The sequence below is a fragment of the Rhineura floridana genome, chromosome 1, assembly GCF_030035675.1.
Source record: "Rhineura floridana isolate rRhiFlo1 chromosome 1, rRhiFlo1.hap2, whole genome shotgun sequence".
Classification (NCBI taxonomy): domain Eukaryota; kingdom Metazoa; phylum Chordata; class Lepidosauria; order Squamata; family Rhineuridae; genus Rhineura; species Rhineura floridana.
The window spans coordinates 169,421,743-169,444,249 of record NC_084480.1 but is presented as its reverse complement, the minus strand read 5'-3'; the positions used below and the strand labels follow the sequence as shown (position 1 = coordinate 169,444,249).

General features: G+C 39.7%; 1 protein-coding gene across 7 annotated transcripts in view; it reads right to left on the bottom strand.

Annotated features, from left to right (window-relative positions):
• Positions 1-22,507, bottom strand: part of KIFAP3 (kinesin associated protein 3) — a 203,551-nt gene that overhangs the window by 110,337 nt on the left and 70,707 nt on the right. For all 7 annotated transcript variants that reach the window (XR_009757971.1, XM_061585275.1, XM_061585291.1 and 4 more), the window contains exons 12-13: positions 8,876-8,984; positions 5,990-6,102 (exon numbers count right to left, since the gene is read on the bottom strand). Coding sequence is in view for 6 of the 7 variants with exons in the window: in XM_061585275.1 (XP_061441259.1) it covers positions 5,990-6,102; positions 8,876-8,984 (222 nt within the window). In the remaining variant the exon portion in view is untranslated. The remainder of the gene's footprint in view (positions 1-5,989; positions 6,103-8,875; positions 8,985-22,507) is intronic.

The window sequence follows — 22,507 nt, the reverse complement described above, 5'->3', positions numbered from 1 at the left end:
AAGCTTCTGAGGGTGGCGGAACTATCAAAAGGGGCCCCTCTGTTGATCCTGAGAGGGTCTGTAGGGAGAGGCAGTCTTTCAGATATTTGGGACCTAAGTTGTTTAAGGCTTTAGACACTAGCTTGAGCACCTTGAGTTCAGCCCAGTAATAAACCACTTTGCATTCCTAACAGGAAGAAAAGCTGGCTTTTAAAAATAAATAAATGGCAATGATCATGGCTGCTCTTATATTAGACAAACAGTGCGTACACAACTGTGTATCCAATCTAACAGGAGTGCATTTTGGCAATAAGAACCCTTAACACCTACATCTATCACTCACAATCTTAATTTTAGTAATTTTAACATTAACATCTTAAACAGCTTCATATTTTAACTGATTTAATACGTTTTTATATTTAACATTTTAGGATTGTGTCTGTCGTGTCCATGTGTTTAACTATGTTTAGTTATTTTGTTATATTGTTTCAATGTGTTTGATATATGTTTTTAATTGTATACTGGATGTTTTTATGCTGTAAACCGCCCAGAGAGCTTCGGCTATTGGGCGGTATAGAAATATAATAAATAAATTAATTAATTAACTATGTCAACCTAATGAAAACATGTTTGGTGCCAGGCTCGTTATGCAGCCCAATAAATTTTTTATATATACAAAAAGATAAATTTAGATTAAATGTGCTATATAAATGTCAACCGTACTTTCCAAAATACATTCAAATATACTCTCAGTACTAAAAGCACTCCACAAGCATCATAACAACTTTATAAAGGTAAAAGTTATTCTTAAAAGGTAGATGAAGGCAGGGATGCTGAGACAGAGATAATGGCTTAGAATCATAGAATCATAGAACAGTAGAGTTGGAAGGGGCCTATGAGGCCATCGAGTCCAACCCGCTGCTCAATGCAGGAATCCAAATCAAAGCATTCCCGACAGAGGGCTGTCCAGCTGCCTCTTGAATGCCTCCAGTGTCGGAGAGCCCACTACCAATCTCGGTAATTGGTTCCATTGTCGTATGGCTCTAACAATTAGAAAGTTTTTCCTGATGTCCAGTCAAAATCTGGCTTCCTCTAACTTGAGCCCATTATTACGTGTCCTGCACTCTGGGACGATGGAGAAGAGATCCCGGCCCTCCTCTGTATGACAACCTTTCATGTACTTGAAGAGTGCTATCATATCTCCTTTCAGTCTTCTATTCCCCAGGCTAAACATGCCCAGTTCTTTCAGTCTCTCCTCTTGTTTCCAGTTCCCTGATCATCTTTGTTGCCCTCCTCTGAACCTGTTCCAGTTTGTCTGCATCCTTCTTGAAGTGCGGAGACCAGAACTGGATGCAGTATTCAAGATGAGGCCTAACTAGTGCTGAATAGAGAGGAACTAGTACTTCACACGATTTGGAAACCATACTTCTGTTAATGCAGCCTAATATAGCATTTGCCTTCTTTGCAGCCACATCACACTGTTGGCTCATATTCAGCTTGTGATCAATGACAATTCCAAGATCCTTCTCACATGTCATATGGCTGAGCCAAGTATCCCTCCATCTTATAACTGTGCATTTGGTTTCTTTTTCCTAATTGTAGAACTTTGCATTTATCCCTGTTGAATTTCATTCTATTGTTTTCAGCCCAATGCTCCAGCCTATCAAGGTCCCCTTGAATTTTGTTTCTGTCTTCCACGGTATTAGCTATGCCCCCCAATATTGTATCATCTGAAAATTTGATAAGCATACTTTGTACCTCCTCATCCAAGTTGTTAATAAAAATGTTAAAGAGCACTGGGTCCACAACTGAGCCCTGTGGTACCCCTCATTACTTCCACCCAGTTTGAGAAGGAACCATTGATAAGCGCTCATTGAGTATGATTCTGGAGCCAACTGTGGATCCATCTGATAGTTGTTCCAACCCGCCCACATTTAGCTAGCTTGCTAATCAGAATATCATGGGGCACTTTGTCAAAAGCTTTGCTGAAGTCGAGATATATTATGTCCACAGTATTCCCACAGTCTACAAGGGAGGTTACCCGATCAAAAAATGAGATGAGATTAGTTTGGCACAATTTGTTCTTCATAAATCCATGTTGGCTCCTAGTAATCACTGCATTGCTTTCAAGGTGCTTACAGATTGACTGCTTTATAATCTGCTCCAGAATTTTTCCAGGGATTGATGTTAGGCTGACTGGTCTGTAGTTCCCCGGTTCCTCTTTTTTGCCCTTTTTGAAGATAGGGACAACATTAGCTCTCCTCCAGTCATCCGGCACTTCACCAGTCCTCCATGATTTCGCAAACATAATAGAGAGAGGTTCTGAGAGTTCTTCAGCCAGTTCCTTCAATACTCTGGGATGAAGTTTATCAGGCCCTGCTGATTTGAACTCATTCAAAGTGATTAGGTATTCCTTGACCATTTGTCTATCAATCTCAAGCTCCAATCCTGACCCTTCTACTTCATGTTTCCCAGGAGGGTCATAGGCCCTTTTTTGGGAGAAGACTGAGCCAAAGTAGGAATTGAGGACTTCAGCATTTTCTTTGTCATCTGCTATAATTTTGACATCCCCACTGAGTAGCTGTGCCACCATTTCTTTTCTCTGTCTTTTACTATGGACATACCTGAAGAAAGCTTTTTTTGTTGCTTTTAGCATCCCTCGCTAGCCTCAGCTCATTCTCAGCTTTAGCCTTCCTTACACCATCCTGGCAATTCTGTGATACCTGCCTGTACTCTTCCTTTGTGGCCTGGCCTTCTTTCCACTTCCTCTATGTGTCCTTTTTTGTTTTCAGGTCATCTCTAAGCTTTTTGTGAAGCCACAATGGCTTCTTCTGTTGTTTCCTTGTTGGAATTGCTTGACATTGCGCTTTTAGAATTTCCTTTTTTAGAAACTCTCATCCATCTTCGACTCCCTTTCTCATTAGGGTGGCTTGCCATGGAACTGTACTTACAATTGTTCTGAGTTTATTAAAATCAGCTTTCCTGAAGTCCAGGGTGTGCGTATGGCTACTCTCAGCTTTTGCTTCTGTTAAAATCAAGAATTCAAGTATGATGTGGTCACTTTCCCCCAGAGTTCCCATAACTGCCACTTCATCCACCAAATCATCTCTGTTGGTTAGAATCAAGTCCAGGAGAGCTGATCCTCTGGTTGTTTCCTCCACTTTCTGTAGGAGGAAGTTATCTGCAACAAAAACTCAGAAATTTCTTGGAGGGGCCGTGTTTGGCAGAATTTGTCTCCCAACAGATATCGGGATCATTGGAATCCCACATTACTACTACATCATGCCTCCTCGAAACACTGGCAATTTGCATTTCAAAATTACATTCTCGTCTTCTCCTTGATTGGATGGTCGGTAGTAGACTCCAAGCACCACATTCCTTTTTTTACTTGCCCCATTAATTTTAATCCAGATACTCTCGGTGGAGCTACCAGCTCATCTTCTTGGATTTCTGTGCAGGGATATATATTTTTAACATATAGCAGAACTCCACCTCCCTTTTGATTCCTTGTTCTTCTTGAACAAGTTGTATCCTTCAATTGCTGTATTCCAGTCATGGGAGTCATCCCACCAAGTTTCAATTATACCTATCAAGTCGTAATTGCCCACCTGTATTAGGAGTTCAAGTTCGTCCTGCTTGTTTCCCATGCTCTGCGCATTAGTATACAGACATCGAAGACCATGTGATTTATGGCTTGGCTTCCTTACTACATTTTTCTGAGGGCTGTTACTGGGCCCTATTAGAGCCAATCCCTTTGGTCCCGCTACTGTGCATAAGCCTCCATCAGTCACTACCACCAAGTTTATGTCTCCCTCCCCTTTAGGATTCAGTTTAAAGCCTTCCTGATGAACTTCTCCATGCTGTGGCCAAACACATTCTTCCCAGTCCTTGTGAGATGCAACCCATCACTTGCCAGCAGTCCATCTTCCAGGAACCATAGCCCATGGTCCCAGAATCCAAATCTCTCACGGCTGTACCACCTTTGTAGCCATTCATTCACACGGAGTATTTTTCTTTCCCTTTCTACTCCTCTTCCAAGTACTGGAAGGTTGGATGAAAAAACTATCTGGGCCCCAAAGTCCTTGAGTTTCCTTCCCAGAGATTCAAAGTCTGATGTGATTTCTTCATAGCTCTGTTTGGCAGTATCATTTGTTCCCACATGGATGAGGAGAAAGGGATACCTGTCGGTGGGCTTGATGAGTGATGGCAACCCTTTCATCACATCTCTAATCTGTCCTCCCGGTAGACAGCATACCTGGTGAGTCCACAGTTCTTCTCTGCATACTTAGGTTTCGATCCCACGCAGCAGGGAGTCTCCCACTACTAGTACTCTTCTCTTCTTCTTGTTGTGGGGCGTGGTTTCATTGTCCCTGCTTGATTGAGCTTCAGCCTCTTGGTCGTTGTCGCATGGCGTCTCCTGTAATTCTTCCACCACAGGCTGCCCTCCAGTCTCCTCCTCGAGTGGTTGAAAGCGGTTCCATAGCTCCACTGGTGAAGGGTGTCTTCTAGCTCTTCTGCTCCTAACTGTCACCCTTTCCCACGTAGTTTCCTCCACTTCATTGTTCCTCTCCAAAGCAGCCTCCTCTTCTGCTACCACATGTTGTTGCTCTTCCACCTCCACTTCTCTTTGCTGCTGTTGTTCCAGCGTTCTGTCTATGAACTCTTCATCTTCTCTTATAGTCCTCAGTGTGGCCACCCGCCATTCCAGGCCTCTCACTTTTTCTTCCAACAGTGCCATGAGGTTGCACTTGTTGCACGTGTACGCCATGTTGTTCTCAGGCAAGAAAACAAACATGGCACACAGCTTGCAGGTCACAACCACTGGAGTGTCCTTCCCGTTCATACTCTCTTCTATTTTTTGTTTCCTTCTAACTACTTGTTTTGGAGTGGCCTGTGCTTTGTCCTGTCCTACTTCAGGGTAAACTTGAGAGTCCCACTAGTATGCAGTGCGCTGTACAAGGAGAATTAGTAATTTGTTTGGGGTTTCTTTTATGGACCTCCCCCTTGACCTCTCCTGTCGAACTCCTTTGTCAAACTCCTGTTTGTTCTCCCTCTTTGCTCTCTCTTTGAAAGCTGGCTTACTTATATGTCCTCACCTGCAGATCGACTGAGACAGCTCCCTCTGCTCTGCTCTGTTAGGAGTCAGGAAGCAGAATGAGAGTCCCAGCACACACAGCTGCTGCTTGTTGCTCTCAGCAGTTCTCAGGCCACACCCTTAAGCCTATAGCTATCAAGCCACACCCCTTCCAATCAAGCTGCTATGGAGCCCTTCAGAGCCCACGGCTTCAGAGCCCTCTTGCCTTTTTTCCTTTCCTCGCTACAGCTCCTTTGTCAAACTCCTGTTTGCTCTGCCTGTTCGCTCGCTCCGTTTGCTCGCTCTCTGAAAGCTGGCTTGCTTATATGTCCTCACCTTAGACCAACTGAGACAGCTCCCTCTGCTCTGCTCTGCTCTGTTAGGAGTCAGGAAGCTTGTGTATGATCATCCAGAATGTTCATGGCAGAGGTAAAATTTGAGCAAGGGAACTTTTTGGTTTGCAGCTAAGATATTCTGAAGCACTCACATGTGTTCTGAAAGATATAGCCCAACAGAACAAATCTATCTACAGAACACATGAAAGCCTAATTCTTCAGAAGATATTAGCAAGATGTCAATGGTTTTCTTTCTTTGGTTTTATTAAAAGTAAAGAACAATGATGGGAATTCTTTTTATAGTCTGTATATTTATAGTAAACAGGTATTGCACAGCAAGAGCTAGGACAATAGTAACTATCTCTTTTAAAAATAATGACATGCTATAATATGAACTAGAGAAGGGAAGGGTTTACCCTATTTGCAGAACCCCATGGAACTCCAACAGTATTTAGCTACATTGAGTGAAGGCATTTGCAAAGCAACAACAATTCAAGTGCCATGTGCAACATGAAATTATTTTATCCATTATCTCCTTTCACTAGCTTAAAACAAGTCCCCCACCTTATCAGGCTAGAAGTCACTAATAAAGCACGCTTACAATAAACAAAGTTTTGGTTGGCCCATCGTGTTGAGAAATGTTCCTAATCATCTTCATCAATAATGGGTCTTTGAATTTCAGTGCTCTCTTCATCAGCATCTTCAGTCCATTTCCTGGAAAAAAATTAATCAAATGAAAGGGGACCAGCATATGAACCAACTGATTATAATATTTTGTATATTACCAAAGAGAATCCAATCATTTATGTTGCACATGAAGTCTACCATGGTTATATACGACCAGCAACAACTAAAAAGCCATAGTAGAGCCTTGCTATTAGTGGTCAACATTTTTTTAAAAAGGGGGATTCAAAACCTGTCACAGATAGCCTAATGTCCATTTCATGTAATTTGGTGGAAAACATTATTTGTTGTTGTGATTTATATCCCATCCTTCTCCCTAGGATTGCAAGGCAGGTTACAACAAAACAGTTTATAAACAAAACACATTATTATTAATAATCTTAGAATCTATACATTTTATACAGAATAACAAATCTTGTTAAGGAAAACTTATCATGGATTCTGCATAGGAAAGTCTCATTTCACCAGTCTTTTGGAATTCTCCAAATGTGTCAACAAGCAAACAGGTAGGGATGATCTGGTAGACACTGTGTACTTGGGACTTCCAAAAAACGTTTGACAAAAGTCACTAACTAAATGCTGCTGAATAAACTCAGCAGTCATGGAATATGAAAACAGGTTCTCTTGCAGGTCCGAAACAACAGGGAACAGAAGGTAGGAGTAAGCTGGCTGTTCCTTCAGCCAGGATAATTAAGTAGCATGGTTCCCTAAGAATCTGTATTGGGACCGATTCAGTTCATAAATGGAGTCAAGGGTGAGCAGTGACTTGTCCAAGCCTACACATAATAAATGATATCTTCCCCACCCTTTTTATTCTGGAGAACGATGAAAACCCAAGCAGACAGTGAAGAGCTACAAGAGGATCTCCAGACTGGGTCCTAACATTTAGATGGCTGTACACGGATAGGATCTGAACTGGTGTGAATAACTAGGAAAATTATTTCCTAAACCGCCTGGTCCTTATGGGAAAGGATAGTAAAGAAAAATCCAAATAAATAAATAGGTCTTGGGGCTGTGATGGATAATTCAATGAAAACTCAGCATGCAGTGACAGTGAAAAAGGCAACTCCACACTAGGGATCATTAGAAAATTGAAAATAATACAGCAGGTATCGCCATGCCTTCATGTAAATCTATGGCACAGCTACATTTGGAATTCCAGGCGTATGTCTGGTCACCCTATTTCAAAAGGATATCACAGCTTTGGAAAAGGTGAGGAAGAGGGGAACAAAAATAAGCAAGGAGGTTGGAACATCTTTCATACAAAAAAAGGCTAAAGCATCTGGAGTTTTTTAGTTTAGAAAAAAAGTGGTTAAGATAAAGGTTTACACGTTTATTCATGGTGTGGTTATTTATAAAAGCGTTTCTCTTCTCCATAATACTAAAACTTGTGGTCATCCTATGGGATTGATTGACTCTGAATGGAGCACAGACAAAAGAAAGTACTTCTTCAAACAATGCATCAAATAATTTCTGGAACTTGCTACCATAAGAAATGGCAATAGATACTGATTTACATGGCTTTAAAGTGGATTCAACAAATTTGTACAGGACACACCTATCCATGATTACTAGCTATGATAAGAACGTAACAGCCTGCTGGATCAGTCCAGCATCCTGTTTTCACAATGGCCAAACAGATGCCTATGTCATCATGGCTAGCAGCTGCTGAGAGCCTTATCCTCCATGTTATTATAGTTATAGTTAAAGTAACCTTCCTTTGAGAAGCAGTATGCCACTGAATATCAGGTGCTAGGGGATGGCAGCTTCATGCCCAGCTTGTGGGCTTCTTGGAAGTATCTAGATGGCCACCAATGGAAACAATGCTAGAATAATGCTGTTCATGTTCTTATACTGTCTTATTCCTCCTCCTCCTATCGGGGCTTGGCCTTTTCTTCTACAAAAAGCCTGGGATGGAAAATGCAAGGGGAACCATCACAGCTCCCTTCAGATGTTGTTTTACTACAGTTTCCATCAGCCCCAGTCAGCAAAAAAATGGTCAGGAATGTAGTCCAGCAACATATGGAGGACACCATATTAGCTATCCCTGGCCCATATAATGCAACAGTAAGAGACAAAGTGAAATCATAAGTTTGTAAAATAATGAAAGGCAGAAGACACACACCCATGTTTGGAAGATTAATTGGATTTTATTTTTATTCTGTGCTAATACACTTGTACACTCCTGAAGAAAAGGCAACACTGAAAAATAAAACTCAAATTATTTTTTACGTACCAAGAACAACAGATGCCTGTAATTTTTCATTAAAATTTAGATTCTGAGTACTAAATGCAAAGTTTATTAACTCCCCATATTACTGAAAATGTATTGAGAAATTAAATGGCAATTTATTTATTCAGATGTATAGGTCACAGAAGTGGATCCTCCCTGATTTATATTAAACTACCTCTTTAATATAAACGCAGTCAGCCTGATTAGGAATAAACAGGAATGAGGATGGGAGGAAAGTTCATGTACTTTTCTACCCATTTTCACTCCTGTACCTCTCACCTCTTGGAAGTTGCCTACTCTGCTCACATTTGATTTAGAAGATAAGAAGTAAAAATAATGATCCTTCTTAATAGACCATATACAATTCCAATATATCATTAATGGTGCACTGAATGGAAAGACTTGCTATATGATACAAACAGGGGGGGAAACCTTAGTAGAGGAACAGAAGAGTAAAGGTTGATTCAATGTTCCATTTTACGTACCTAAAACCCATTTCTTTAGAGCCAATCATGATTCATAATATTATTCATAGTTAGGCAATTACCTCAGGCATAATGCAGTACTCACCTTCACAAATGAGTTGCACATTCCTCTTGTTAGCAGCCAGATTAATGCAAAAGGAAATGAGCTCCAGGTCAACACGTTCATCAGGACACTCAAATAGCATCTTCATTAACTATCAACACATAAATTTCAAGCCATTGTATTTACCAGAAAAACAGCAATATGCTTAGCAACAGCAACAAACTGAACCCATCTCTTAGATAGAATCTACATCTCTACAGCCACATTATCTCAACGTATTTGCCCCAAGCATTGCTCAACTACTGTGGCGGACCCTGATGAAACAACTCAGGTTATACATGAAATAGGAGTAGAAGTTGTGCAGCAGCTCTTTGGACAACTTTGGACTACTGAAGACCTTCCTCTTTCAACAAGCCTTTTAAGTAGAGACCTTATCCCAGTCTGCATCTGTGTTGGAATTGCTTTTCAATATGTATTTAGAGCTTCTTTTTTTAAAAAAAGATGTTTTTAAAGCTTTTTTTAAAAAAGATGTTCTTAAAGATGTTTTGTTTTAATATGTTTTTAAGGATGTTTTGTTTTAATATATTTTGAAGTTTGTTTTCATGATGTTTTAGAGTGTTTTTGTTTGCTGCCATGGGCTCCTACTGGGAGGAAGGGCGGGATATAAATCTAATCAATAATAACAACAACTTTTAGGCAGGGACTGAAAAGCAGTAAACTAGTTTCAGAGTGAGAAGTATATATAAACAGAGAGGCAAAAAGGTCATATATATGATCAACCACCACCAGTGCAGGATGTGCTAGAAAACACTTTTGAGTATTTATTTATTAGTCACTTGATACCCGAAGTTCCCCAAGTGACTCACACAATGTTAAAACAAAAACAAATAGAACACATTATAAAACATAACAAACAACTACAAAACAATAGCAATAGCACCCCTACGCAGGCACAGGAAGGTTTGACAGCATATTAAAAGAAAACATCATCTCAATCTATCAAATGCCTGGGAGAAAAGGTAAATCTTTATCTGGTACCAAAAAGATGTCAAAGCAGGCGCCAGGCAGACCTCACTTGGGAGCAGATTCCACACATAGGGAGCCACAACTAAAAAGGCCCTCTCCCTTGTCACCACTCTCCAAGCCTCCTTCAGAATGTAAATGGTTTGTTTAAACACTGCATAGTTATTATAGACAGTGTATCATTGTTAATAAGAGCATAAGAGACATTAAAAACAGTTCATTCAGACTGGAGCTCCCAATTCTCTGGCCCTACCACAAACATGTAACACACTCCCTGCCATGACCCTTTGCCTGTTTTTAAAAACTGGAAGATTAATGAATTGAACTGGAAAACTTATTTGTTTAGGCTCCTTATGAATTTATTTACCAGGCATGGCAATATGGAACATATGTTGCCATTTACCTACTCTGCCTTCATTTTTTGTCTTCTGCTCCAGGTATATGAAGGGGAAGAGCTGCCTGAGGCAGCGCCTCGGCGTGCGACGCTAAGTGCGCACTTAGCATCGTACTTGGAGTCGTCTTGGGGTTGTCTTGCAGAAAGAAGACAATGGAAGAAATGTTATAGAAGATGGGGTTAGATGGGGAGAAGCACAATGGGACATTGGAGAATAGTTTTAGACATTTTTATAACTGTTATATTCAGTTTGTTTTGTTTATTCTGTTATGTACATTGTTGAGATTTATTGTTTAGTTATGAGAGCCAGTGTGGTATAGTGGTTAAGGTGTTGGATTACGACCTGGGAGACCAGGGTTCGAATCCCCACATAGCCATGAAGCTCACTGGGTGACCTTGGGCCAGTCACTGCCTCTCAGCCTCATGAAAACCCTATTCATAGGGTCGCCGTAAGTCGGAATCGACTTGAAGGCAGTATAGTTACATTTATGTTTATTTAAAATGTGATGTATTGTTTTTTCTTTTAATAGTACCAAATATGAACTGTTTATTGCATATCATATATTGATTTTTATGTTGTAAACCGCCCAGAGAGCTTCGGCTATGGGGCGGTATAAAAATTTAATTAAACTAACATAAACAAACATAAATATATATAAATGCCCTTTCCAACATAATCCTATGCATGTTTACTCAGAAGTCCCACTATATTCAATTAGGTTTACTCCCTAGTAAATGTGTTTAGAACTGTAGTCTTAGACATTGTTCCCTGTCTCTGGGACCCAGTGCCAGTTTTCTACGCACTCTGAAGACCAGTAGCCTAAGTATTTTTTCCTGTACAATTTGGGCTTGTATGAAAATAGGAACATTGGTTCCACCAGTCCCCGATTCCGATACCTCTGGCTATTATGATACTTATTCCTCTCGCCTCTTGCCAGCTATCACACCCTGTTGGTTCCTCCTACTCAGGGAATGGAAATGTCAGCAGGCAGTCTGGGACTTGAAGTTCTTGAAATAGCATGCCACAGAGGGAAGCCCATTTCTGTCTTTCCAACTACTAGTGTCATTCATCCTTACAAATGTGTTTTACTGATATATTAATCAGAATGGAATTATTTTATTGTGTTTTAAACTAAAATGGTATGTTTGTATTTTTGATGTTTTTGTAAATCACTTAAAACGGCCACTAGTACGAGGTTTTTAATAAATAAATAAATAAATAAAGCCATGCGCTCTCTGCCATAGTTCTTGCCATATGAGGATAGCAATGATGAACTTTATTTGCATTGGCAAGGCAATTTTTTTTTAAAAGCCCTTAAAAATCTTTTTTAAAACCCTTAAATAATTTAAGCCATGTATTTCACATGTAACAAGGCTGGAGTCAGAAAGAGCACATATCCTGTCTGTAATATCTCTTGTTTGCAGGAAGAAAAGCTGCTGCCCAATCACAGTTGGATTTCTCTACTGAGGAAGCTGTATGCAAAACGAGCGGAAAAAAAGTCTCAAACACAACCGGGAAGTTTTGTCTCTAGGCAAAGAATACATGATCTCGGACTTTTTTTTTTATCTCTATAGTTCAACGTGAACACTGCTTCTGATTAACTGCAGGAAATCTCACAAGATTGGGACACCCCATACAGATAAAAGGTTGTAAGTTCACATAAGCAGCCTCAACTATAGCCTACAATTGAGCCTCATTTTTTTTTCCTCATGACACTGGGGTTTGCAGTTGAGGTTTGCCCTGGTAAAGAATATCCATTCTGATCTCCAGCTCCCTATTTGGGCCCTGGAGTTCCTCGCTTTCTCCTTCTCCAAACAAGACAACAAACCTTCTGCACTGAACTGCAGAGAAAGAATTCCCAAACCCTGTCAGAAAGAGAGACACACCCCTACTGGCCTTGGTTTGTGCAGAGCTTAGAAGCAACTTGTTAGAAATAACGAGTTACTTGTAATTTATTACTTTTTTGAGTAACAAGTGAGTAACTTCATTATATTTTGCTGGTAATATAACGAGTAGTAACTTCATTACTTTTCAGTTGTAACTGTAATGTTTCCAGAGTTACTTCTGGGCGTTACTTAGGGGGGAGCGGGAACGTCTTCTGCTCCTCTGATTTGTAGATAAAAATCATGTGCTTCTGTGCAGTGCCATTCTTCCCTTGTGCTCTATCGGTGCTTAAGAGGCGACAAGGGAGGAGGTGGAGAGTGAGACGGGGTGGAAAAACAATTGTTTAAAAATGGACAGGAGTGGAGGGAGAAAAGAGCCAGAGGGCAAGGAGACAGCAGAAAAATGGACATGAAGAACTGGCTGCAGAGGTGTGTGTGTGGCATGCAAAGCTCAAGGTGGCTTCTGCCTCCCTCCCCATCTCTCCTCTCTTACCAGCAGAGAGAGACCCAAGCAAAAGCCAAGGCTTCATGGTCAGTGAGGGGCAGGCAGAAGTTGCAGCAGCAAGCAGACAGGGTCCTAGAGAGCTGTTACTTCCAGTTTTCTTTTCTGCCCTTCCTTTCTTGTAAGAAAGATATTCCCTGGAAGCTCTTTTGTGCAAATTCTCCTCCCCATGGCAAATGCACAGAGTTTCAAACAGGCACTTGTTAAAAATGATTGTATAGCTGACTTACAGTACAATATATACAAGTCTACTCAGAAATAAGTCTCTTTATGTTTAATGGAGCTTACTCCCATTTGCAGGTGGGAGAGAGAAAAAATATAGTACAAAGATGCATCAATCTGGTTAAGGCACGTAAAATTTGATGCATGTAATACAAGGACTAACCTACAATCAAGTACTAGTCTACTCAGAAGTAAGTCCCATTGGGTTTAATAGGGCTTACTCCCAGGCAAGTGTGTATTGTGTACACACTTACCTGGGAGTAAGTCCCATTGAACCCAATAAAGCTTACTTCTGAGTAGACATGTATTGCATTGCAGCCTTAGTTTCCTTCTTTCCCGTTTTAATTCTGCCTTCTGTATCTTCACAACAGCCCTGCGAGGTAGGTTAGGCTGAGAGTTAGGGACCGGTCCAAGGCAATAAATAAGCAAAAACAATGGTGAGAAAAATTTAAAATGTGAAAATGCTCATGCTCAGAGTATTTTTGTCACTCTTTGTCAAGAGTGTGTGTGTGTGCTTTGTGTATGGGTTTTTATGTCTACTGTCTCATAACTTCTTTTTGGCTGAGAATGTCATAGTTTATACTGTTACAGATGTTCTTTTTTTAAAAAATGCCAAAATTCCATGGTGGGTTTCTTTTTTACTTGAATTCTTTGTATGGTTTAGGGGTGGCACTGCAGGAGATCGGGCTCTTATGGACAGCTGTGGGGCAGGAAGAAATTAAATGGAGTAAGCCTTTTTTGTATGAAAATACAATTATAGAGAAAGCTTCACCTGTTAACATTCTATCTGTCAGACATCTTATTACTTATGTGTAGCCCCCTCCCCAGATATATTTTTGATTTGTGAATGCCATGACCACTGCCATTCCCTCCCCCCATTTATCTTTGCAACAACCCTGTGAGGTAGCTTAGGCTCTTATGTACATAAGAGGCAGTTGGTAGTTGTAGTTGGTACAGCCCCTGAAGTATAGCCCCTGAAAGTATAGCCGCTGAAATGCTGAAATGTATTCTGGTGGAGTCCAGTCCTATATATGTCTACTCCAAATTAAGCCTCATTGAGTTAAACAGATAAGTATGTAGGATTGCAGACTAATTTTTACCTCTGAAAGGAAAGCACTGTCAGACATGGAATTTAAGAGACATACTTTTCTGGATGTGTTTGAAACAGATGGGTAGGTAAGAAGGGAGTTGTGTTAATCTAATTGGGTCTTCAACATAGTGCCCTACAGATGTTGTTGGACTACAACTCCCATCAGTCTCAGATAACATAACGAGGCTGAAGTTGGTTCCTAGTTCCCAGTTCCTTATTTGCTTGAAAGTTAAAAACACTAAAAAAGGCAAGTTCACAGCTACAATAACTCCAAGCCAAAGTTAACATGTCTCTGAACCCTAAAATATATGTTGGGGTACCCCATATCATATATCACTATAATCTGGGGACTCTCCCTGTCAAGAATAACAACAAATTTATTCAATCAAAATTATCAGGCTTCTGAAATGCTCATAAATGCATAATGATGACATAAATAATAAGTAACTGGGTGTACCCACCCAACAATCTGTTCTGGGCCAGGACAACTCATACACCCCAGGGAACGGGAGGGTGTCCTCTACGAGATGCCAGCATGTCCCGCCTGGCCCAGAGCTTTTGCTGGGTGCAACGCAGGGATAAGGGCATCTATGCACAACCCAAAGAGACAAAAATATGCAGAAAACAGTAAGAAACTGGGGGTGCCCACCCAAAACTCTGCACTGTGCCAGGCCGTAGTGTAGTGGCAAATTCAGAAGTGCAGAGTCCCTTCATGATAGTCTCAGCTACAGCCAGACCCCCCTCCTTCATTTTGCTCCTGGGTTGAGAATGAGGTCCTTGTTAATGCCTTCTCCCACAACAACTGATGTCCCTAGGCAATGATCTGTATGAAAGGGGAGAGTATTAGCTACTGAAAAGTCTTCTCAGTGGGTGACTCACCTCCTTTCACTCTGATATTAGAAGACTCTTCTCAGTGGTTCATGCACTCTCCTTTCATGTTGATCAGCTCATATGATGCTGGAGACATAGGGACCCTGCTCCCAAAAAAGTAAGGGGTCTAGGACTCCCTGGGCCCCTGGACAACTACACTCCTGCTGCTAGGACAAATCATACATCCCAGGAAGGGGGAGGGTGGCCTCTACAAGATGCCAGTACAGTAGGGTCCTGCTTTCCAGCATTTCGCTAATGCGGCAGTTTTGAATAGTATCCATGTTCCATATATTCGGCGCTTGTTCCATTTTTGCTGCGAAAATTGCCAGAATACAGAGACACGCTGAGTGCACAAACTGATGGCGCCTGATGCCCTTCTCGGACTCAGCTGCTGAGCGCATGGTCAGAGCTTGGAAATGTTCCTTTTTTAAACCACAATTGGGCTGATGGGAGTTGTAGTTCAAAAAAGGAACATTTCCGACTTCCGGGAAGGGTGACTTAGCCTGTGCCTGCTTTTGAGACGGGCTCCTGCCTCAAAAGAAGCTTATTCAGATATATCAGTCAGATTTTTTTTTTTTTTTTGACTGATTAAACTTCTCCCGGGTAGGGAGAAACGAAGAGATTAACCTCAAAGCCTATTTTTGTTGGGACGACCAGATCTCATTAATTTGTGGGACGAGGTCCAGCCGACGAAGGTGGGACGGATTTTCAACAACAAGCTCTATCTGATAAAGCGAACGTTCATCTTTTCTTCAAAGAGAGAACGCACTAACAGGCAAGCACCCTTCTTTCTATATTTTTCTTTTACTTGACTTAAATTGTTGCTGTTTAAAAGAGATTTGCCAGATTGATCAGTTTTTGACATCTCACCGGGGAGCCATAACTTCTCTCTGCTATTCACTAATTAATAGCTTATCTCTGTTTTTGTTGCAAAAAGCTGTCCTGGATTTGCACCCTAAAGATATACACGGAAGAGGGATTTCTATTCCTGATTTTTATTCTGAAGAATATTATATTGTCTGAGATTACTTTTTTCCTAGTTCATTTTATTTTGACGAATCTGTTTTCTGACGACGCCATTAATTGTTTCGATCCTGGGAACTGCATTTTGTTTACTTAAGCATGGAGAGATAAGGCTGTCTGTTCTGTTTACGCTGTGATGTCACCAAGTTTGGAGTATTAACCCAATTGTTGCTGAAATAAGAAGTGGTTCTTTTATATTTTTCTTTTAAAATGGCAATTAAGAAAGTGGCTGAGAACCTGGAAGTATCTATGTTTCAGAAAATAATGGATGAAATTGAGATAACGAAACGAACCCTGCGACAGGGTTGTAAGGAGCTGAAAATTGAAATGAGCAAAATGATAGGGGTCCCTGTGAGAGAGGAGACTCTGGAGACTGGAACAAACGTGGAACAGGAAAAAGACCTGCGACAGGGTAGTAAGGAGCTGAAAATTGAATTGAGTAAAATGACACAGGAGCTTAAAGAAATAGGGGTCCCTGTGAGAGAGGAGACCCTGGAGACTGGAATAATTGAATTGAGCAAAATGTCACAGGAGCTTAAAGAAATAGGGGTCCCTGTGAGAGAGGAGACCCTGGAGACTGGAATAATTGAATTGAGCAAAATGTCACAGGAGCTTAAAGAAATAGGGGTCCCTGTGAGAGAGGAGACCCTGGAGACTGGAACAAACGTGGAACAGGAAAAAGATTTGAAGCTTATGGATTTTAGAAATAAAATCTATTGTTTGGAATTTAATGTTATCTCTGAAGAAACTAAGGAAGATTCTAGAGAGAAAGTTATCAATGGCATGGATAATCTTCTGGACTGGAATGATGTGATGGATGGAATTAACTGCAGCCATGTGACAATGGAAAAACTTTCAAGAGATGAGCCAGTGCATTTTTAAAAAAAAAAAAAAAAAAAAGAACAGAGATATGATCTTACAGCAGTATTTCAGCAACCTATTCAGAATGGTTGGCAAGATAATATTTGGGATAGAGGTAATTCCCATCAGACTCTTATTGTATGACTATGGTTATGACAGCAAGATTATTATGGAATACTGATAATGGAAGATTGGACACTGAAATTACTGGATTTAACAGGACTATCGGAAGATTGGACACTGAAATTACTGGATTTAACAGGACTATCGAAGATGGAAGATGGAAGATGGAACTAATAGGGACAATAGAATAATGGCTATTGAAATTATTGAACCTAACAGATTCTGATGAGACGGATTGTTTGAAATGTTTATTTTGACTATGGTTATGACAATAAGATTATTATAATTAGTAATGAGATGGATTAATTGATATGCTTATTTGGAAAAAAATTGATAGATATATTTCTTAAAGAACTGAAACCTCTCTTTGACTTTTTGTGGAAAGAACAAAGTAATGTTTATGAGATCTGATGATTAAGTAAGATAACTATTGGAGGAAAGTGATTTTATAATATGATTTAAGAGACAGGATTGTTATATATTATAGACTTATAACTGATTTGATATGTGACAAATGGGAAGTCAATATTTTATTCCTTATTTTTTTTTTCTTTTTGTTCAATTATTTTTGATTTTGTTTTTTGTCTTTGAATGTTTAGTTTTGTATGTTGTATGAAAATTTGAATAAAAATTATTAAAAAAAAAAAAAAAAAAAGGAACATTTCCAAGCCCTCATTCAGTTTGATTCAGCATTTGTGCACTCAGCGTCTCTCTGTATTCTGGCAATTTTCCAAACGTTCAAAGGTTAAGGTTATTATATTATACCATACAATATTTATATATACTGTATATAAATAAATGTAAAATATATAATAATTTATAATATTTATAATTTATTTATAATATGTAAATATAATAACATATTATATACAGCAGTACTGAATATATATATATAAATAATATACTGCATATAATATATATAATGTATACTGTATAAAAATATACTGTATAATATTTTTGTGTTAATTACAGTGGCATCTCAGTGTAGTAGTAGTGATAAAAAATGGAGTCTTAAGCCTCTTACTTTAGCTGCAAAGTTAGAAATTATTAAACTAAGTGAGCAAGGCATGTCTATGGCTGAGATAGGCAGTCAGCTAGGTTTGGTTCGCCAAACAGTACAATTATGAACGCTAAGCATAAAATGTTTTTTTTTTAACAATAATTTTTATTCAAATTTTCATAAAACATACAAAACAAAATCATAAAACATTCAAAGACAAAAAACAAAACAAAACAAAAATGATTAAACAAAAAAATAAAATGTTGACTTCCGATTTGTCGCAGATCAAATCAGTTATAGGTCTACAATATATAACAATCCTGTCTCTTAAATTATATTATAAAATCACTTTCCTCCAGTAGTTATCTTAATTAATCATCAAATCTCATAAACATTACTTTATTCTTTCCACAAAAAGTCAAAGAGAGGTTTCAATTCTTTAAGAAATATATCTATCAATTTTTCTCCAAATAAACATGTCGATTAATCCATCTCGTTAATAATAATAATAATCTTATTGTCATAACCATAGTCCAAATAAACATATCGATTAATCCATCTCATCAAAATCTGTTAGGTCCAATAATTTCAATAGCCATTATTCCATTATCCCTATTAATTCTATCTTCCATCTTCAATAGTCCTGTTAAGTCCAGTAATTTCAGTGTCCAATCTTCCATTATCAGTATTCCATAATAATCTTGCTGTCATAGCCATAGTCATATAATAAGAGTCTGATGGGAATTTCCTCTATCCCAAATATTTTCTTGCCATCCATTCTGAATAAGTTGCTGAAATATTGTTGTAAAGTCATATCTCTGTTCTTCTTTTTTACAAAATGCACTGGCTCATCTCTTGAGAGTTTTTCCATTGTCACATGGCTGCAGTTAATTCCATAGATTTTCTCTATATCAAGCTCCATCACGTCATTCCAGTCCAGAAGATTATCCAAGCCATTGATAACTTTATCTCTAATATCTTCATTAATTTCTTCAGAGATAACGTTAAATTCCAAACAGTAGATTTTATTTCTAATATTCATAAACTTCAGATCTTTTTCCAATTCCACATTTGTTCCAATCTCCAGGGCTTGTATCTTCCCTTTATTTTTTCTTTTCTCATCTCTGATCTCATTCTCCTCTCACAGGATCCCCTATTTCTTTAAGCTCCTGCGTCATTTTGCTCAGTTCAATTTTCAGCTCCTTACTGCCCTGTTGCAGGGTTTGTTTCGTTATTTCAATCTCATCCATTATTTTCTGAAACATAATTACTTCCAGATTCTCAGCCACTTTCTTGATTGCCATTTTTAAAACCACGAAAACAAAACAAAACAAAAATAAAGAAGAACCACTTCTTATTTCAGCAACAATTGGGTTAATATTCCAGGCTTGATGACATCACAGTATAAACAGAGCAGCCTGCCTTATCTCTCTATGTTCAAGAATACAAAACAAATTTAGTTCCCAGCATCAAAACAGTTAGTGGCGTCGTGAAGAAGCAGATTCGTCAAAATAAAATAGACCAAAAAGAGAATAGTCCCAGACAATATAATGTTCCTCGGAATAGAAATCCCTCTTCTGTTTATATCTTTAGAATGCACTTCCAGGACAGCTTTTTGCAATAGAAACAGAGATAAGATGTTAATTTCGTGAATAACAGAGAAGAGTTATAGCTCACCCAGAAGCTCTTTAAAGCTGATTCATTTGACAAATCTCTTTTTGCTGCAACAATTTAAACCAAGTAAAAAAAATAATAGAAAGAAGGGTGCTTGCCTGTTAGTCTGTTTTCTCTTTGAAGAAAAGATAAACGTATCGCATTAATCAGATAGAGCTTGTTCGGAAGTCCGTCCATTGCTGGCTGGACCTTTTCTCATAAATTAATGAAATCCAGTCCTCCCAACAAAAACAGGCTTTTGAGGTTGATCTCTACGTTTCTCCCTGCCCGGGAGAAATTTCATCAGTCAAAATAAAAAATGTTCTGACTGATTTATATCTGAATAAGCTTCTTTTGAGGCGGGAGCCCGTCTCAAAAGCAGGCACAAGCGAAGTCAACCTTCCCGGAAGTCGCTGAGCATAAAATGTTGAAGGAAATTAAAAGTGCCACACCAGTGAACACTAAAGTTATAAGAAAATGTGACAGCCTTATTGCTGACATGGAAAAACTTTTACTGGTGTGGATTGAAGATTGATTGCATTTATATACAGCCCCATAGCCAAAGTTCTCTGGGCAGTCTACAACAATTAAAAACATTAAAAACAAATGTACACATTTAAAAATACATTTTTAAAAAGCAATTTAAAAAGTGACATAGGAGCTGCCTTCATACTAAGTCAGACCCACTGGAGTCCATTTAGCTCAGTGTTGTCTACACTGACTGGCAGCAATGGCTCTCCTGGGTTCCAGGCAGGGGACGTTCCCAGACCTGCCTGGACACGCTGCTGGGGATCAAACCAGTCACAACGTGCCTTTAAGCCGAGCCATCATCCAGGGCAAGGCCCTAAGTCTCTTCAATACTATGAAGGCTGAGAGAGGCGAGGAAGCTGCTGAGGATAAATTCGAAGCTAGCAGAGGCTGGTTTGATAGGTTTAAGGAAAATAGCCATCTCCACAACATAAAAGTGCAGGGTGATAGTGCTGATACAAAAGCTGCAGAAAGTTATCCACGTGAACTTACAAAGATCATCAAAGATGGTGGATATACTAAGCATCGGATTTTCAACGTGGATGAAACAGGTCTATATTGGAAGAAGATGCTCTCTAAGACTTTTATTGCTAGGAGAAGTCAATGCCTGACTTCAAAGCTGCAAAAAACAGGCTCTCTCTTGTCAGGGGCTAACGCAGTTGGTGATTGCAAGTTAAAACCTATGATCGTAGAATCATAGAATCTCAGAATAGTAGAGTTGGAAGGGGTCTATAAGGCCATCAAGTCCAACCCCCTGCTCAATGCAGGAATCCAAACCAAAGCATTCCCAACAGATGGCTGTCCAGCTGCCTCTTGAACGCCTCCAGTGTCGGAGAGCCCACTACCTCTCTAGGTAATTGGTTCCATTGTCGTATGGCTCTAACAGTTAGGAAGTTTTTCCTGATGTCCAGTCGAAATCTCTCTTCCTGAAACATGAGCCCATTATTCAGTGTCCTGCACTCTGGGACGATCGAGAAGAGATCCCAGCTCTCCTCTGTATGACAACCTTTCATGTACTTGAAGAGTGCTATCATATCTCCCCTCAGTCTTGTCTTCTCCAGGCTAAACAGTCTCTCCTCATAGGGATTTGTTTCCCCTGATCATCCTTGTTGCCCTCCTCTGAACCTGTTCCAGTTTGTCTGCATCCTTGAAGTGCGGAGACCAGAACTGGATGCAGTATTCAAAATGAGGCCTAATCAGTGCTGAATAGAGGGGAGCCCATACTTCATGCGATTTGGAAACTATACTTTTGTTAATGCAGCCAAAAATAGCATTTGCCTTTTTTGCAGCCACATTACACTGTTGGCTCATATTCAGCTTGTGATCAACTACAATTCCAAGATCCTTCTCACATGTCGTATTGTTCAGCCAAGTATCCCCCATCGGTTTCTTTTTCCTAACTGTAGAACTTTGCATTTATCTCTGTTGAATTTCATTCTGTTGTTTTCAGCCCAATGCTCCAGACTGTCAAGGTCACTTTAAATTTTGTTTCTGTCTTCCACGGTATTAGCTATGCCCCCCAATTTTATATCATCTGCAAATTTGGTAAGCATGCTCTGTACCTCCTCATCCAAGTCGTTAATATAAATGTTAAAGACCACTGGGCCCAGCACCGAGCCCTGTGGTACCCCACTCGTTACTTCCACCCAGTTTGAGAAGGAACCATTGATAAGCACTCTTTGAGTACGATTCTGGAGCCAACTGTAGGTCCACCGGATAGTTGTTCCATACAACCCACATTTAGCTAGCTTGCTAATCAGAATATCATGGGGCACTTTGTCAAAAGCTTTGCTGAAGTCGAGATATATTATGTCCACAGTATTCCCACAGTCTACAAGGGAGGTCAAAAAATGAGATGAGATTAGTTTGGCAGGATTTGTTATTCATAAAATCCATGTTGGCTCCTAGCAATCACTTCATTGTTTTCAAGGTGCTTACAGATTGACTGCTTTATGATCTGCTCCAGAGTTTTTCCAGAGATTGATGTAGTTCCCTGGTTCCTCCTTTTTGCCCTTTTTGAATATAGGGACAACATGAGCTCTCCTCCAGTCTCCCGACACTTCACCAGTCCTCCATGATTTCTCAAAGATAACACACAGTGGTTCTGAGAGTTCTTCAGCCAGTTCCTTCAATACTCTAGGATGAAGTTTATCGGGCCCTGCCAATTTGAACTCATTCAAAGTGATTAGGTATTCCTTGACCATTTGTCTATCAATCTCAAGCTCCAATCCTGTCCCTTCTACTTCATGTTTCCCAGGAAGATCACAGACTCTTTTTTGGGAATAGACTGAGCCAAAGTAGGAATTGAGCACTTCTGCCTTTTCGTCATCTGTTATCATTTTGCCATCCTCACTGAGTAGCTGTGCCACCATTTCTTTTCTCTGTCTTTTACTATGGACATACCTGAAGAAAGCTTTTTTGTTGTTTTTAGCATCCCTCGCTAGCCTCAGTTCATTCTCAGCTTTAGCCTTCCTTACACCATCCTGACAATTCCGTGATAC